Source organism: Eptatretus burgeri, chromosome 1, assembly GCF_056783735.1.
Source record: "Eptatretus burgeri isolate ZD-2024b chromosome 1, Ebu_testis_v1, whole genome shotgun sequence".
NCBI classification, from domain to species: domain Eukaryota; kingdom Metazoa; phylum Chordata; class Myxini; order Myxiniformes; family Myxinidae; genus Eptatretus; species Eptatretus burgeri.
In genome coordinates, this window is record NC_140961.1 from 28,822,611 (window position 1) to 28,840,620 (window position 18,010).

At 47.7% G+C, this 18,010-nt stretch overlaps 1 protein-coding gene across 3 annotated transcripts in view; it reads right to left on the minus strand.

Annotated features, from left to right (window-relative positions):
* Positions 1-18,010, minus strand: part of LOC147034126 (proton-coupled amino acid transporter 1-like) — a 97,148-nt gene that overhangs the window by 64,631 nt on the left and 14,507 nt on the right. For all 3 annotated transcript variants that reach the window (XM_085876898.1, XM_085876889.1, XM_085876880.1), the window contains 2 exons: positions 14,087-14,231; positions 4,596-4,686 (listed from right to left, as the gene is read on the minus strand). In XM_085876898.1, the coding sequence (XP_085733024.1) occupies positions 4,596-4,686; positions 14,087-14,231 (236 nt within the window). The remainder of the gene's footprint in view (positions 1-4,595; positions 4,687-14,086; positions 14,232-18,010) is intronic.

An 18,010-nucleotide genomic window follows, 5' to 3' on the forward strand; every position in this document is an offset into this window, starting at 1 on the left:
GGTAAGTGTGTCTGCGTAAACCCCTTTTGGTATTCTCTGGAGACTGGCCGTGATGTCACAGTACAGTGCAGCGGATGGCTCCGCCCCGTGATCACGATTGGCAGAAGGTGACGGCAGTGGGCCAATGGACGGCTCGATTGGAGGTGACGAGGGCAGAAGGATAAAAAGGTTCTGTTCGGGGTCGGAAAGGAAGAAGAAGAAGATTACAACCAGAACACTCGTGTTTTTTTGGTGTGGTTCCCTGTGCTGGCAGAGAGCGTCCTGGTTGCTGTGCTAAGTTGATCATGCTCTTGATCGTGTCTGGGAGCCTTGCCGAGCCTCGAGCCTCGCTTTGGTTGGCTCTAGGGTTCTGCTGACTCGGAGTACGGGGTCGGGCGGCGGGTGGACCTGCCTCCCTCTCCTGCTCGCGGCTTGGCGCGGGAGCTGGTTCCTTGGCGGCTGTGGGCGGACTTGGGCCAGGACCAGGAGGAGGTCGACAGCACCGCGGTTTCTCCTGCCCCCCCCCCCCCCGCTTGGCGAGAGCAAGGCCGGCTCGTCGGCGCCGATCCTGGGACAGTTGCGTCCACACCACGGTCCAGCCTGACCACCAGAGATAGCTACGTTTTGTGTGTGTGTGTGTGTGTGTGTGTGTGTCTGCTTGGCGCCTTAGAGGGATTGAGAACTGTATATTCATTGGAATTGTCTGTGTTTTTCCCCACGCCCAATCCCACACCATCCCGTCGAATCGCCCCGGATCCCTCTTCTTGCCGAGTCTTGTTATTTCTGGTCAATAGTAAAAAGAATAAACATCATCAACTCAGTGAAAAGTGACTCGTGCCACCTTCCTCGTCCCGTTTGCGGTAGGGCGATTAAAACCGCCGTCTTTGGGTTATATAAAAATAAATCGCCTCCATCGTTTCGGCTCATTCTATGTTGGCGGGACTGTTCAAGTCCCGTGGACGTCACAATATTATGAGACAAAGGATTCGTGACTCCTTGGGTGTCATTTCCCTGGTCTCCTTACATGCTCTGACTGAGGCAAGTGATCTCACCATGTCGGATGCATTCTAAACCACGCTCGAGTCTGTGGTTGATCAGTGCCCCAGGTGAGATACTCTTCTCGTCTGCAGGGGATTTCATTGCATTAACTGGAACTGATAGGGATGGTTATGAGACATGTGTTGGTCCCCATGGGTATGGAACTGTGAACCAGAATAGCACTAAGTTCCTTGGCTTTGCTAGAAGTCATGGACTTAGGGTGGCTGCTTCATGGTTTCAGCACCTACAGGTTCATCGCTGGATTTGGTATTCCAACGCTGGTGGTGTGGCAAAGGAGATTGACCATATGCTCGTTGATGGTTACTGGAGGAGTCATGGACCTTGGGAGGCTGGTTCATGGTTTCAGCACCCACAGGTTCATCGCTGGACTTGGTATTCCAACGCTGGTGGTGTGGCAAAGGACATTGACCATATGCTCGTTGATGGTTACTGGAGGATAATCCAGAACTGCAGAGTCTACTGGAATGCTCAGTTCCTCAATACTGACCACAGGCTTGTTGTCGCAACTCTGAAGTTGCAGCGTAAATCCGGGAAAATGATACCATCTGAGACGAGGCTGGATGTTGGCAAGCTCAAGGATGAGAGGGTAGCTGAAGAGATTGCGAACAGGCTGAGTGGGGATTTGGGGGGTGTGGGTGCTTTGGGGAAATCCTGAAGAGTTGTGGAGTGCCTTAAAGACCACCGTCCTTCATATTGCTGGTGGATGTCTTGGAACTCACCGTCGGGCAAAGAAGAATTTTGTCTCTCAAGGGACACTGGATACCATTGACCAGAGTCACAGGGCCAGGCTGAATGGAAGACCTGAGCTGTTCAGGGAGCTGAGGCGTAAAACAGTATGCGCGCTAAGGGTGGACAAGGAAGCCCATGTGCGAGGAATCTGTGAGGGGTAGAGCATCACCTGTGGTCAAGTGATTCTCGTCCTGCTTTCAGGGGAATTTGCGCATTGCGTTCCTCCAAGCCCATCCCTCAGTGTACTGCAGTTCGTGCGGAGGGTGATGGGCTCTTGACAGAGGAGTCCGATGTGAAGGCCGGCTGGGCCGGTTACTTTGAGCGGCTGCACCAGGCTGATACCCCAGCTGTTGAGTTGGATGTCAGGGGTATTACTATCCCTATTGCTGACCCTCCAATCAACAGTGATCCACCTTCATTTGTGGAAACACAGATTTCGGTGAACCGGTTGAAATGAGGTAAAGCTCCTGGGATCTGTGACATCCAAGCTGAACTTCTCAAGGCTGGTGGAAATGCTGTATTCATGTCGATGCATGCAGTTCTGTGCTCTGCCTGGAACACAGGCATCATCCCAAATGACTGGAAGAGGGGCCTTGTTGTCCCTCTCTGGAAAGGGAAGGGTGATCGCCAAGACTGCAACTACCGAGGGGTGACGCTGCTCTCAGTGCCGGGCAAGGTCTTTGCTTGGATAATTATTGATGGGGTTCACCACCACTGGCTTGAGCACCAGCATCCAGAGCAGTAAAGTTTTACACCAAAGAGGTCAACGATTGTCTGTATCCTTGCTCTTTGGGTCCTCACCGAACACAGACAAGCGTTTCAGCAGGGACTGATAGCAGCCTCTGTTGATCTCTGGAAAGCGTTCGAGTCAATGAATCTGGGAGTGCCACCAAAACTGATCAATCTGATTTCTGAACTATACTCTGGTACTGAGAGTGCTGTAAAATGTGGTGATACTGTCTACCATCTATGACTCTCTGACTTATTTCCTCTTGTTCTTGGAGTTTTTAGGGGTGTGTACTGGCCCCCACACTTTTCAGCAGTGTATGGAATGGATTCTGGAGAGGATGTTGGACAGATCAAGCTGCGGTGCATCGTTTGGGAATGTCAAGATTTCTGACCTTGATTTCGCAGATGATACAGTCATCCTTGAGGATACTCTAGATATCATTTTGGGGGTCCTTAAGGTGCTGAATGAGGAGTCGGGGCCGCTTGGATTATAGGTTTCCTGTGTCAAAACAAAGATCCAGGCTTTCAATGACATCTTGGATGCTGCTTTCTTGTCTGCACCTGTTTGTGGCGAGGATGTTGAGGTAACGGAGAGATTCACTTACCTTGGCAGTGATATTCAGGTCTCTGCTGGCTGTGAGCCTGAGGTCAACAGACGAAAGTCCGAGTCTTCAGGTCCTTGGTGCCTTCCAGTCTTGCTCTCTGGATGTGAGACTTGGACTCTGACCAGGGATCTGAGACAGAGATTTAATTCCTTTGGTACCAGGTCTCTTCAGAGAATCCTTGGCTATCGTTGGTCAGACTTTGTGTCCAATGAGCGGTTGCTGAGAGACTCAAATGAGATTTGTTACCTGTACATGAACATGTGGCTCATTTTCCTGATGCTGATCCTGCTCACGAGATTCTCTCAGCGAGGGAGCCTCGTGAGTGGAGGAGGCCAATGGGCCGACTACGTGCCTTGTGGTTGCACAGCAGGTTGATCAGCATCTCAAGGAGATTGGGTTGGGTCAGGCATCTGCCTGGGGATAGTCAGATGGAGGTCCCTGAGTACTGGCGGAAAGTGAACGCAGCGCCGCGTTGCTCCGGCGCATGTTCGCATACCTGACCTGACCTGACCTTTGCCATTGATGTGTTGAATGAATCACATGTGTGTATAGAGAGTGAGGCTGAGTAATTTTGCATCACTCTTGCGAGGTCATCTGCGTAGGAGAGGAGTGTTGTATCTGGTGGTGGTGGGATAGGTCTTGAAGAGACAGATTAAAGAAGGTAAGGGAAGGTACGGAGCCCTGGGACACTCCATTTTGGAGGATTCTGGGGTGAGATAGGGAGTCTTAATTATTTGACCTGAGCTTCGTTAGCTTGCCATTTATTACTAGCCTTGACTGTGACTGCTTACTTTTGATACAACTTTCAGGTTGCAATTCAGTGTAATGACAATTGAAGGTTCAGATCTGTTTCACTGTTCAGATCTCTCTGGTGTCGCCCCCCCCCCTGAACCCAACTGCTCTGTCTGTGATATGACACCCCCATATTTCCGCAGGGCGCTCAAGGTCCGCCAGCAACTCCCTTCTGGTAAAACTACCAAAATCACGAATCACTGCTCACCTTCACCCTTTTTTCCCACCTTTGGAATAAACTCCCACACTCTCTTCAATGCCATTCTTCCCTCCAAGCCTTCAAAACAGCCGTTCACCACCACCTCTTATCTTCCCCTATCCAAAACCTCGATCTTTTCTACCCCCGTTAATCCACCCCAAACCCACCTCCTTCAAATTCCCTTTTTTCCTTCCTGAAAGTCCCTGTGGTGTCCATCTTGTATACCCCGTGTGCCCCACCCCAACCCTCTCCTTTCCACAGATCTCTTAATATCTCTGTTCCCCACTGTTTTGTCCTTCCCTCTCCCACCCCTCGTCTAATGCTCCCCTTGCTTTGCGTTGTGTGTTTGCTCTCACATGAGCCTCGACAATGTATACAAAAAAACAACAAATTAAGTTGCATACATATGTGCAGCGAAGCATATTAATATAACAAACATAAAGTGCCAAAAATAAAAATAACAAATCACATAATTGTACAAAAATGAGCCTCACTTTACTCACCACTAGGCCAGCATATTTTACTGCAAATGGAAGGCTCAGGAGTCCTGTTCCCAGATTTCCTTTCAAAATGTGCAATAATGTCTGAAAAAACCTGAAATGTACAATGAGCGTCAAACTTTCAGGTTTTTTTTTGGATCGATTCACGAGGTGAATAAAATATCATTTGACATATATAAAGGCATCGAAGTAGTGCACATTATTATTATTATTATTGTTGTTATTATTACTATTATTATTTTGAAACCAATACATTCTTAACAAAAATGTAATGTGAAGGTTTTGAAATAACAACATCCACCATTTTTGCTGAAAATAAAAGCACATGAAAATATTGTTGTTGATTTCCGCCCGCCGGCGTGCGAACGACCGCGTCTAACCAATAGCAGTCGCTTCGCTCACCAAACGGACAATCCAGTCGCGGCTTTCCGGATCAACGCCGGAAACCAGTCATGGGTGTGTTTTTAACCACACCACAACCTTGTCCACACTCTACCCGCGCTACAGGGTCCGATCGCCAAATCTTCGATTTGCCTAATTATTCATGCGGGTAGGTTGCCGAGAGATTGTACCTCAACGGGACCGCTTGGAAACGAGCCGCTTAAGCAGCTCGCTTCTTTTTGGGATAAACGAGCAGGGTATTATCGCGCAGTCCCGTTGGACCCGATCACTTTACCGGGTATTTAAAAACCAACTATATTCCGAGTGCAAGATGGGGCAGTTCAATGAGGGAATATGAGGGAATGGACGCAACGAACAGGTTTACATTCACACAAGGACATTTATTATAATAAAGCACGTATGCAATTAAACAAAGCAAAACACGTATGCAATTATACAAGCAACAAAAGCACGACAAAAGAACTACAACCATCTACTTATTATGTACAGTCACTTGCACTTAACAGCAGTTCCTACTTATTAGACGGGCCTACGGACACACGTACGCACACACACACCCAAGAAATGGTGGCAGAGGCCTTTAATAACGAGCTCCAGCTCAGAGGACAAGTGAGCTGAAACCCAGAGCCTATCTCGAACCTCTCCACCTCGTATGGTCTTCAAGTTGTTCGGATCCGAGCTCCAGGGAGAGCGAGCTGGATCCAATCGCCGTGAGCTGCGATCCTTCCCGAGCTCCCGCGAATCCTCCCACGCTTCTCAACACGTGCTGGTGAGACGAGGCGCCGATCCTTCCCGTCGATGCGTTGCTTCCCCGAGGAACCACCTCCAGGAAGAGGTCGATGAGTCGCACCAAGCCGGGAACCAAAATGGAGAACAAAGAGCTCCACGAACCAAGAAGAAGAAGCCACCACTCGCAGCTCGAGCCGAGCGACCAGCTTAACTTCCTTCCAAACAGGGCAGCTTGAAGCAAAAAGCTCTCCCGAGCCAAGCAGAAGCTGAAGCTCACGGAACCATCAAAGCAAAGAGCCTCCAAAAAGCCTCCTCCCGAGCCAGGCCTCAGCTGAAGCTCACCGAGCTAGCCGAAGCAAAAAGCTTCCGCAGGCCTCAACCCTAACACAAGCGAAGCAGGACCCGACGGTCTGCTGAACGACTCCCCTCAACTCCCTTCTCTGCCCACGAACAAAAGAAAAAGATCTCCTCTTATCCTTCTCCCGCTCTTCCCCCGATCCCGGCGTGACTCATGCCCTCGTGCTCCATCCCCTGCTCAGCCACGGGTGGGAGGGAGTTGTTGACATCATGAGTCACGGGACGGCAGGGTGGTTCTTGCTCTTCGCAAAAGAAGGGGAGGGATGTCTCCATTGTTCGTTCCCTAACTATTAAATCGATCCGCAGCGCATCGAATCGATTTCTGAACATTTAAACAATGAAAGGTGAGCTATCTAGGGAACAAGCACTTATCGACATAGCTGACTAAAAGAACCTGTATGTTGTGTGCAATCGAATTTCCAAATTCGTAACAATATATACAGTATACACTTGGCCCTCGGTTAATGTCGTGGTTATGTTGTTAAAAATTCACACACTTTTCATAGTTTATATATTCTGTATTGTACATTGTAATGCAATACTGCAAATAAATGTAAAATAAAACAATCTACTGGTGTTCAGTATGGAATCCAAGCACATCCTCAATATCCTTGCTTTACAACTCTTCAAAGCCTGCTTCTCGAGCAGAGTTGAGAATATCACGGTATCGAAGAAATTCCTAAGTCCTCCTATACATTTGAAACATTTATGTAACAAATACATACATATGCGCATATGGAGTAATCTAAAGAAAATGACAGTCTTCCTCCAGATACAGATGAATCAGGGCTTCGGCAAAAGCAGGAACAGGAGAAGGCCGGCACCACAGACAGAGCAACCGTTTTCTTTGCACACAATCTCCTTTCTTGGCGCCAAACCACAATTCTCTCGAGCTCTCGCGAGAACCTCGAGACGATGTAAAAACTCCGCCCTTTTGGAGGCGATCCAGACTCTGCCACTCGCGAGGTGATGAAAAGCTTCTCCCCTTGCTGTGTGGACACAATGCCACCCCTTTCAAAGCCGATCCGCTCTCTGCTTCAGCCTCACCTTGACGCCCCACCCGGTGGGACATTACAAGAAGATAAACGTACGATTATCTTAACTTTAATCCACAACTATTTATAACAACGCACCACCTTCCATTTAGTGTACATTTAAACAGACAATTCTTGAGCTACGTTTCCCCACTTAATCACATCAAGATGGGCTAACTACACGTACATGACCCATACTATTCCATACATTTCTATCTGTTCTCAAGCAATATCTACCCACTCCCACCCTTTACAAACATATATATATATATATATATATATATATACACATATATACACACTGGGGGTGGGGGGAGGGTACATGAAGCTGCCCAGTTAGGTGAGCTTTTCCTGGCGGTGGTTTCAGACATGTTGGACATGAAAAGCTACAGTCATTGGCCTCATGGTGGTTACCTTTTCCCTGTGGTGGCACTGCCAGATATCACATCCCAATATACAGTTTATAACTGCCTTCAGTGGCCTTAAAACGGGCTTCAAGGCCATTTCATGGTCGCTTAAAAACTTTCCCAGATTCTGACTTACCTACACCCAAAATTGGGGCCACTCTCTGCTACGGTTCGGCCATGAAAGAGTCACAAATGCAAAAACTATTGAAATTATGTGAGGTATACAGGTGTATGTATATATATATATATATATATATATATATATATATATATATATATGTATGAATATATATATATATATATATATATATATATATGTATGAATATATATATATATATATATATATATATATATATACATATATATATATTAATATAGACATACATATATATACATATACATACATATACATAAACATACATACACATACATACACATATGACACAACTCCTGATTGTAAAGGTGAGCATCGCCCTGGATTATGTCTAACACGGTAAAACCGCATAATCCGCAAAGAACAACCATTCCTCTGCCATCCAGACGATTGTTCCCACTAATGCAGACCATTCAACCAGAAGGCACGTGATGCGATCGGCGGTTAAATCGAAACATGTGGAGTGTGACGAGCACTCCTCCGATCTCCATTGGTGGAGGTATTTCTCCATTTCCTGTATTCATTTCCATTTCCTCTGTTTCCATTTCCTCTGCTGGGTGGTGCATTTCACAGCAAAGACAACCATGAGCACCAATGAGCTTTCAAAATTCCTCTGGGATGAAGTTGTGGAAAGGTACAGATCAGGGTATGGGGATAAAAATATTTCAAAGGTCTTGAATATCCCTTGGAGCACAGACAAGACAATCATTAAGAACTAGAAGGCGTATGGTACCACCAAGACCCTGCCTAGATCAGGCCGTCCTTCCAAACTGGATGACTAAGAAAGGAGGAGACTGATCAGAGAGGCCACCAAGAGGCCAATGGCAACTTTGAAAGAGCTGCAGGCCTTTATGGCAAAGTCTGGTCTCTGAATGCATGTGATAACAATATCCCAACCACTCCACAAGTCTGGCCTGTACGGTAGGGTGGCAAGAAGGAAGCCATTACTCAAAAAAGCCTACCTCGAGTCCCGTTTGAGGTATGCAAAAAAAACACTCCAGAGATTATAAAGCCAGTAGCAAAAAGTTTTGTGGTCGGACAAAACCAAGATGGAACTTTTTGGCCGAAATGTAACACGCTACGTTTGTTGCAAACCCAACACAGCACATCACCCAAAAACATAATGATGACTGTGAAGCATAGTGGTGGTAGCATTGTGTTTTTGGGATGTTTCTCATCAGCAGGGACTGGGGCACTTGTCAGGACGGAAGGGAAAATGGATGGAGCAAAATACAGAACAATCCCGGAGGAAAACCTGCTCCCCTCTGCAAGAAAGCTGAAATTGAGATGGAAGTTCACCTTTCAGCATGACAATGACCTGAAGTACACAGCCAAAGCTACACTTAAAGTGGCTAAGGAACAAAAGGATAAATGACCTTGAGTGGCACAGTCAGAACTCTGACCAAAATGCAATTGAAAATCTGTGGCATGGCTTGAAGATTGGTCCATCAACGCTCCCCACGCAACGTGACTGAACTTGAACAGTTTTGTACAGAAGAATGGGAAAATATTGCCCAATCAAGGTGTGCAAAGTTGGGAGAGACCAATCCAAATAGACTCACAGCTGTAATTGCTGTCAAAGGTGCTTTCACCAAGTATTAACTCAGAGGGGTGGATACTTATCCAGCCAAGATATTCTAGTTTTGTATTTTTAATTAATTTTCTGAAATTTGTAGAATTTGTGGGTAACAATGTGTAAATAAAGGTGGGGGAAAAAAAAGTCTGATTTAATGCAATTTAATTCCAGGCTAAGGCAACAAAAGGTGAAAATTTTGAAAGTGAGTGTAGAATATATATATATATATATATATATATATATATATATATATATATATATATATATATATATATATATATATATATATATATATATATATATATATATATATATATATATATATATATTTTCCTCTGCCATAAAAAAAAATCTGAACATGTAGAATTGATAATGCAATTGTTTAAGGACTGTGACATCATTCATTCAAAGTGCCTTTTTGGCATGAAGGATATGCAGAAAAGTTTCCACGTAATGCAATTACCTCATGCCATAATCGTTCAGCATGTACAACTCGGTGACATGAGGCAAACTGAGAAAATTTGAAAGTCTTTGAGACACCAGCGGGTGGTTCATCCCGAAAACACATCGATTACATTCCTTATCAATCCATTTAGATTCCATGTCTGTCTGAAAATGAAAGGAATGAAGTCATGGACACCATCAAGCAGGGTCTTCCATGAGCCATTTCAAAAGGCTCTTTATCGTGAAAAGATGGACTGCTTATGAGCTCAGAAGACGTTATCAAGCCACTGGAACAACAAGAGATTTGCCAAGAATGTGATGTTCCAGTGTAATGATACCCGCTCACGACAGATACATTTGCACGACCCATCTACACAATCAGATTAAAACTGCCCAGAGGACTGTAAACACACTCCCTGGACTACGTAGGATAAAACTAAAAACCGTCTTGAGGCATCTACACGATGCAGGGATCTGTGCTCGGCATCCAGTTCAGTGAACAACACTTGCACCTTAACACATACACGCACACTTGCTGTGGTAAAATCAGCACATCTGATGGACACGGCGACAATGGGTAAGTGTTATGTTCAGTGACAAATCCAGGTTTCTCATTGAAAGACATGATGACCGTGCACTGTTCTACAGAAAACGCAATGAGTGATATGCCCCAGTTTGCATCCAGGAAGCCACGCATTTTGGACATGGAAGTGTCATGATGTGGGGTGGATTGCTGAAACCTTTCACACTAACTTGAAAACTTTTCGGGTATGCTGAATAATTTCCATATCCTTGGCAATATGATGGCATATCGATACATTGAGATTTTACAGCGACATGTGTTGCCTGCCCTTCGACAACTTGGTGCAGGACTCAATCCTTATGCACAATAATACTCCTGCTCAAAAGGGCCATTCAACAAGGAACGTTCTTTGCAATTCCAACAAAATCACAAACAGAATATTTTAATCTCCTTTCCCTGTCAAGGCTGGAGTGCCCCAAGGCAGTGTTCTGGGCCCAGTCCTCTTCCTAATCTTCATCAATGATCAGTCTGACTCGAGAAAATCCTCTTTATCTATTATATAATGACTTCACCCTCTGTCGTGACATCCCTCATGCATTGGACAGACAGGCAGCAGCCTCTTTCCATTCCTCAGACCTTGCCAAAAATCACAAACTGGTCAAACACTTGGAATATGTCTTACAATCCTGACAAATATCACACTCTCACCATCTCTCTCCAAAAAGATCATCTGGCAAACCCTTCTATCTCCTTTCTTAACAATCCTCTTGAGGAAGTTCAAACTCCTGGGTCTCACTATCATCCATGATCTTTCTGAGGCAAACCACATTTCAAAGTTCACCACCATCTAAAATCATACCCCAGCCAAAACCATGATCGTTTTTACCCAGTTAACCTTGTCCCCACCCCCCACCCCCCACCAACCTCACCTCCTTCCAAATTTCTAGGTTTTCCTTCCTAAGCGTTTCCCTCTGTATCCATCTTTTCCACCCCATGTGTCCTCCCTTACTCCTCATTCCTCCCCACACCCATTATTTGTCCAAGTCTCCTCCTATTTCATCCTTCAATCATACTGTTGGTGTCCCCCCCCCCCATCTCTGCTGTTGCTTTTGTACCATTGCATCATGATCAGTTCAGTAAACCAGCTCTTCCATGAGCCTTGACCTTGTATACAAAAAAAAAGAAGCCAACATTACTGTCATGACACCCTGACCTGCTATCTCATCAGATGTAAATCCAATTGAACATCTTTGAACATCTCTGGAACGTCAATGATCATCACGTTCCAACATGGCCCAGACAGCCACAGACTCTCGATGAAATGGAATAGGAGCCGATTCGGACGTGGAATGCCATTCCCCAGACTCAGATACGAGTCCTCAAATGGTCAATGCGACGATGGTGGAACGCAGTGATTGCTGCCGGACGAGTGGACATACCTGGTATTGAATTTGCTACTTCCATGTTGGATCCCGATGGGAAAACATTCACCACAATGCAGCATTACATCATTAACTCACAATGAAATGGACAAATAATTATTCAGCACTTATCTCTGTCAGAGGTTTGCACCTCATCTGTATCGCATGATACAACAAAAGTAAATTGCATCAGCAAGAATCATGTGTTGGTATTTATGTGGGAGAGAGAGTGTGTGAGTGTGTGAGTGTGTGAGTGTGTGAGTGTGTGAGTGTGTGAGTGTGTGAGTGTGTGAGTGTGTGAGTGTGTGAGTGTGTGAGTATGTGAGTATGTGAGTATGTGAGTATGTGAGTATGTGAGTATGTGTGTGTGTGTGTGTGTGTGTGTGTGTGTGTGTGCGCACATACATCCACACACACACACACACACACACACACACACACACACACACACACACACACACACACACACACACACACACACACACACACGTTGTTGTGATGCTGGTGGTTAGGTTAATCCCCCGATCCAAATTGTGGTGACGGGTGGTTTACACCGCCAGCCCAGATCGCCGAGCATTTTTAACCTCATGAGGAGGCTGACACGTTGATCCTCGGAGATTATAACGCACACCGGAGGTGTGGGGCGCAATGGTGGAGCGACGGAGGAACAGATGGATGCACAGCACCTGAGCACAGGGGGGTTTATACTCGAACCCAACGACAAATACATGGACACAGCAACTTAAAATAAATGTGAGAATTTAATGAAAACAGACATATATTTACAAAGGACAAGAAACAGAATATAATAAGTGAGGTAAATTAATCCGAAAGTCGAAAGTCGAGGCGCCTCTGCACACGGACTTAAATACAGACAAGGGGAAACGAAATCGAAGAAAATCCTTCCTTTATTCCGGCACTTAGCTTAGTCCAGAGATGGTCTTTATGGAACGTGGAATCGAGGCGTTTCGTCCTGCACGTGTAGACGTGTGCAAAATGGCGCCAAGCTGCTCTCTCACAGCGGGAAAAACGTACGTCAGGCAATTCATGCGTGGTATTCAACACCAAGGATCACCGACCGTCGTACAACTTCTTCGTCTATCGCACCTGCCGATACGCTCTTTGCAGAATGGCGCCGTCCCCTTCGGTGACATACACGAGGCTTCAAGGCCCATCTCATACGACCATGCGAGCCAAATCGCCTCAGCATGAATACGAGAATCGTGCCGTCTTCTTCATGCATTGCACGAAAGCCAGCCGTAAAGCCCTGTTCTTACAGACCATCTCCTAGCTACGTTCTCTCTCGACCGTGTTCGTCCCTCACTCCGCACTCGTGCATTCCTCATCTCTCCACTCTGTCTGTACTGACGTCATCCTGAACAACTGTTCCCTCCGGGGCATGGCTTGTTCGCACCAAACCTGGGAAGGCGGGGCCATCGCCCGGTCAGCACGTTTGGCTAGCTTTTGTTGTAGTTGTCAGAAAAGTGCAACTCCATCTTTGCTGGTTTGTAATACAAAAACAAAGGGAAAAGTCACAGCGGGGAAACTTATCCTTAATCACTACCTCACTAATACCACACCTCCCCCACCCCTCGCCCCCCCCCCCCCCGTGTAGTGGCACGTAACACTTAAGTTCACAGTCTCCCTACTTAATGACATCAAAATGTTTCCTACATGTCCACGGACCAAACAACTCTATTCAATCCTAAAATTCCTCCATCTACCCCATGAACACAAGTGTGTGTGTGTGTGTGTGTGTGTGTGTGTGTGTGTGTGTGTGTGTGTGTGTGTGTGTGTGTGTGTGTGTGTGTGTGTGTGTGTGTGTGTGTGTGTGTGTGTGTGTGTGTGTGTGTGTGTGTGCGCGCGCGCACAGGGCGTCTCAAAAAGATGTTTAAACCCACACAGTATATAATGAATGTCTATTCGTGTAGTCATGGTGGAACCCTAGTTTAACGTGCTTCTAATTAGTTTGGCATACATCTAACAGATGATGTTAGTCGCAAAGACAAAAGCAAAACGAAATCCATAATGCAAAGCATAAACAACGTGGCAGAGGGTCGCATGATGTTTGAACAATGCAATGTGATTTTGAAGTGGGAATGGAAATTCGATAATGAGGTGAAGTGCAAAGACTTTGTGAACACCCTCTACTGTATGTACTTTTTTATGATGCAGCAAGCATTGGGGTGTGGGAAAGAGGGACCAATGGCAGGAAACGATAAATTAGTTGACTGTACCAACCGGGTTTCCAAATGAATAGAACATGTACAAAAAATATTTTTGGTTTCATTAAAAATAAAAACTTCAGTTTCATGTCCCCTTCCCTGACCCCATCCCATTCCTCTGTGTTGAATTAACTTGCAACCTGGAAAACACAAACAGGAGACTGGAGCAAAGGCAGACGTTACTCCAATCCACCACCCTGAGTGAGCAATGTTATTCCTACGTTGTGCCATCTGGATGGTCTTCTCGACTCAAGTCATCAGGCTGGTCGATTGGAGCTGCAGTCGTCTCTTGCTCGGTCGAACATGCCACAGTCCCATAATCTTCTTCTTTGTCTGGTATAATCAATGGCTTTGCATCATCAACCTCTGTTATCAACACAAAGAAAGACATTCGCGTTACACAGCTGGACCATTGCTCGTATTACATTCAACAGCTCAGAAAACGAGCCAACACAGGTACATGCGGTGAGAATGAAATCACTCTTATTCCGAAAGCTTCCTGCGAGCTAATAATTATGTGCATTCAGCAGAGTTACCGGCTGGACTTGAATCATCTTATATTATTAAAAGGAGCAGCATCCGGGTGTCCGTCAAACTTTTCGATGGTTCCTGTTGTCTTAGAATAATGGAAAATGGTTCCGTTGCAAAGCTAATCATCTATTTACTTGGAACAAAAATTAGTGTCCGTTTAATCATAAGCCTAACTTTCTAGGAGTGAAGAGGATGAAGCAAGATTTGGACCTTCATGTAACGGTTTCAACGGTAACATTTTCGTTATCCTAATGACAGCAGGAACCCCTTAGAATAAAGCGTGACGGACACACAAGGAGCACACAAAATTATAGATCATATTTCTCGAAGCAAGAGAAAAATATTGTTACAGTTTTGGAAATGTACACCAGGGGAGAGCATTCATATTTTTGGTAATCCTGCGTGTATGAGTTATTTCATTAGTTTATGTAGTCGGTAGAACTTTGCCCCTTGTCCAGCGATATGGGGGGATGCGTTGTGGTTAGTCTGTGTATCCCTGGTGTGACGTCTTTCCCATCCCCCCCCCCCCAGCCCTCTGCTACTTTCAATCTTTCTCTCAATCCACCGTTGGCCCATTCCAACAACCTGCCTTTGCCCTCTGCCTTTTCAATCCACCAAGAATCTGCTTCACCAAACCTCAATTAAATAACCCCTCCTTCACCCTATCGGTCTTACCTTCAACCCCGCAGGTTTATTCTCATCCCTCAGTCCATCTGTATCCCTCTCAATTGCCAATCCTTCCACACCTAGTTTTATTAACCCTTTGAACCCGCGTGGCCATTTTACCAGCCACTAGCCAAACCTCCATGTACCCCAGCGGCCGGATTTTTCTCCAAGGAGCCGAGGGTGGGGGAGCCGCAAGTCCATGGAGGTCAGGGTTTAAAGGGTTAAAGCAGTGTTTTCCTTACCACTCAAATCCACTCATTATTTTATTAATCCCAATTAACCGTCTGTTTTTTCGTCCCTCACCATTACAGATTATTAATCCTTCATGCCAATCAGATTACCTTCCCACTTTATTCCTTCCCTGCATTTCCACATTCGTGATGTGTGTGGTGGAGTCTGCGGGCCTATGGGGAAGGGCATGGTGATGATGCATGGTGGGCGTGATGATGGGAGGAGTGGCCGTGGGGGGTCGGCAAGGGATATGAGGTGTGCGCGCCGCCTGAGGCGTCGTAGTGGTAATGCTGGAGTCGGCCGGCTCGTGAGTGTACCGAGTACGGAATAAAGGGGAGCCGCGGGCACAGTACGCCCGCGCTCGCACTCGTGCAACACAGCCCGGCTCGACTGTTCCTCCGCTTCGTGTCTGCCTGCTAAGCATCTCTCATTTCAGTACAGTACAGTTGGCGAACGAGGATCTGCGGATCGGCGTGTGTAAGGGCGGCAAGTAACCCGGGCGGTTCCAAGCTACGGAGCCAAGGGTCTCACGGAGCATGGCGGAAGGTCGCGGCATGGCACACGGACGTGTACCCGTGTTCGGGGGAGATGAATTCGAGTTGTTTTCTGAACAGTTAGGTTGCTACTTTCGGGCGAATGATGTAGAGGATGAAGAGAAACGCAAGGCGATCTTGCTCGCCTCGCTATCAACGGAGCACTACCGCCTGCTGAGTGATTTGGTGGCTCCAAATAGACCCAGTGATGATGTGCTATCCTTTCAGGACATCGTGGCGAAAATGAAGACCCACTTGGCGCCGGAGAAGTCGTTACATCTCGCGCGGTTCCAGTTCGATCATCTCGCTAAGGGTGGCGAGGAGCGCGTTGCGGACTTCATGGCACGAGTGAAGCATTCGGCTGTGCCTTGCAAATTCACGGCAGAGGAGCGTCCGACAAGGGTCAGAGATCGTTTTATTTCTGGTCTGCGAGACGCAAAGATGGTAGCGGCTATCCTGCGATTAACCGACATCACATTCGACTCGGCGGTCGTGACTGCTTCGTCTGTCGAGCAGACGCTCACGGATGTCCGCGCCATTGCTGGCCAGGACGCAATGAGTAGCTCCAGCTGGAGCATGGTGGCTAATCCCGAAGTCCACGCGGTAACCGCACAAGTTCCGCGAGTCACGCAGCCCGGAGTCCGAGCGGTGGCTCAAGTGCCGCAGGTCGCACGCGCGCCTGGCGGTGCGGGACGAGGGGCACCGCAGCACGGTCGCACCGGGAGCGAAGGGGCACCGCAGCACAGTCGCACCGGGAGCGAGGGGGCACCGCAGCACGGTCGCGCCTGGAGCGAGGGGGCACCGCAGCACGGTCGCACCTGGAGCGAAGGGACTTTCCGCTGCTGCTGGGGGTGTGGGGGTCCGCACCTGCGACAAATGTGCCCGTATAAGAACACCGTGTGTTTGCATTGTCACAAGGTGGGACATTTGAAGCGTGTGTGTCGGATGGCGGGGGCCTCCGTTGGGGTCTTGGATGACGAGGTGCGAGAGGACCCCAGTGACCTGGAGATCAGCCTGCAGCCGGGGCCTGACAATGCCGGCGAGCCAGAGCGGGAGATGCAACCACGGTTGAGTCTGTTTTCCGTTGGTTCGGAGATGACGACGCCTTTCACGGTTGAGGTCGAAGTGAATGGCCAACCGACTGTGTTTTGCGTGGATACCGGGGCGGCAGTGTCAGTCATGGATGAGCGGGCGGCTCGTGGTCTTCGCGGTATTCGCCTGGTCAAGACGGCCTTGTCGTTATACACGTACACCGGTGAGGCGATTGCACCGCTTGCGAGGGCCGACGTCTCAGTGCGCTACCGAGATCGACACGCCCAGCTCTCGGTGTTCGTTGTACGAGGGGAGGGCCCCCCCCTGTTGGGTCGAGACTGGCTGGCGCACCTCGGACTGGGTCTCCGGTTCGTACCTCCAGATGTGCCAGTACTCTCTTCGAGGCCTTCGTCGAGTACCGAGGGCGAGGCTCTGGCGGGCGGCGAGAGCCGTATCAGCTCTCGCGATGAGTTCCCGCGCTTCGCTCGCGATGAGTTCCCGCGCTGTGGCAGGGTTCGTGAGGCAATGCGCATCGGTGTGGTGCAGGCAGCTTCGACAGGTGACGGTGAGCCCGTGGCGTTAAAGGGAGTCGCGAGTCACAACATCGAGTCGACAACCAAGAAGCGGACTCGTGATGCGGGTTGTGGGTTGTTGTTCATGGCATATGTGCTTTTCCTTGCTCTAGTGATGCAGTTTAACGTTGTTGAAATAAATGCCAGCAGTTCTCGTGTAAAAGTGGATGTGGCGGAGATCAGTCAATGGGAGTTGGATTATGATCAATGGGATGTGGGGGCTTCAGGGGCGGTGGTGGCGAATAAAAAGGTTGAGTTGGCCGTCCACTGTCCCGGGCCGCAGGTAATTGCTTTGTCATGTGCTGGGATTTTATCAAAAAAGCGCGCTGTACGGAAAAATGAATTTGCGATGCTTCGAATATTATTCGTAATGATTTATAACGAGCCTATGATTGCGGTGTGGTTTAAGTGGAGTTGCTCCCGTCTAGCGGCCATGTGGGTCTCGGAGATCGACTCGGAACCAAGACTGGTACCCTGGTCGGCGTTACCCCCACCTCTGATTGCGAGCGCAACTCTCTGTGTTCGCTCAAGGCCGTTGGGACGGGCGTTGGCGTCTCAACTGATTGTGGTGCGTGAGTTG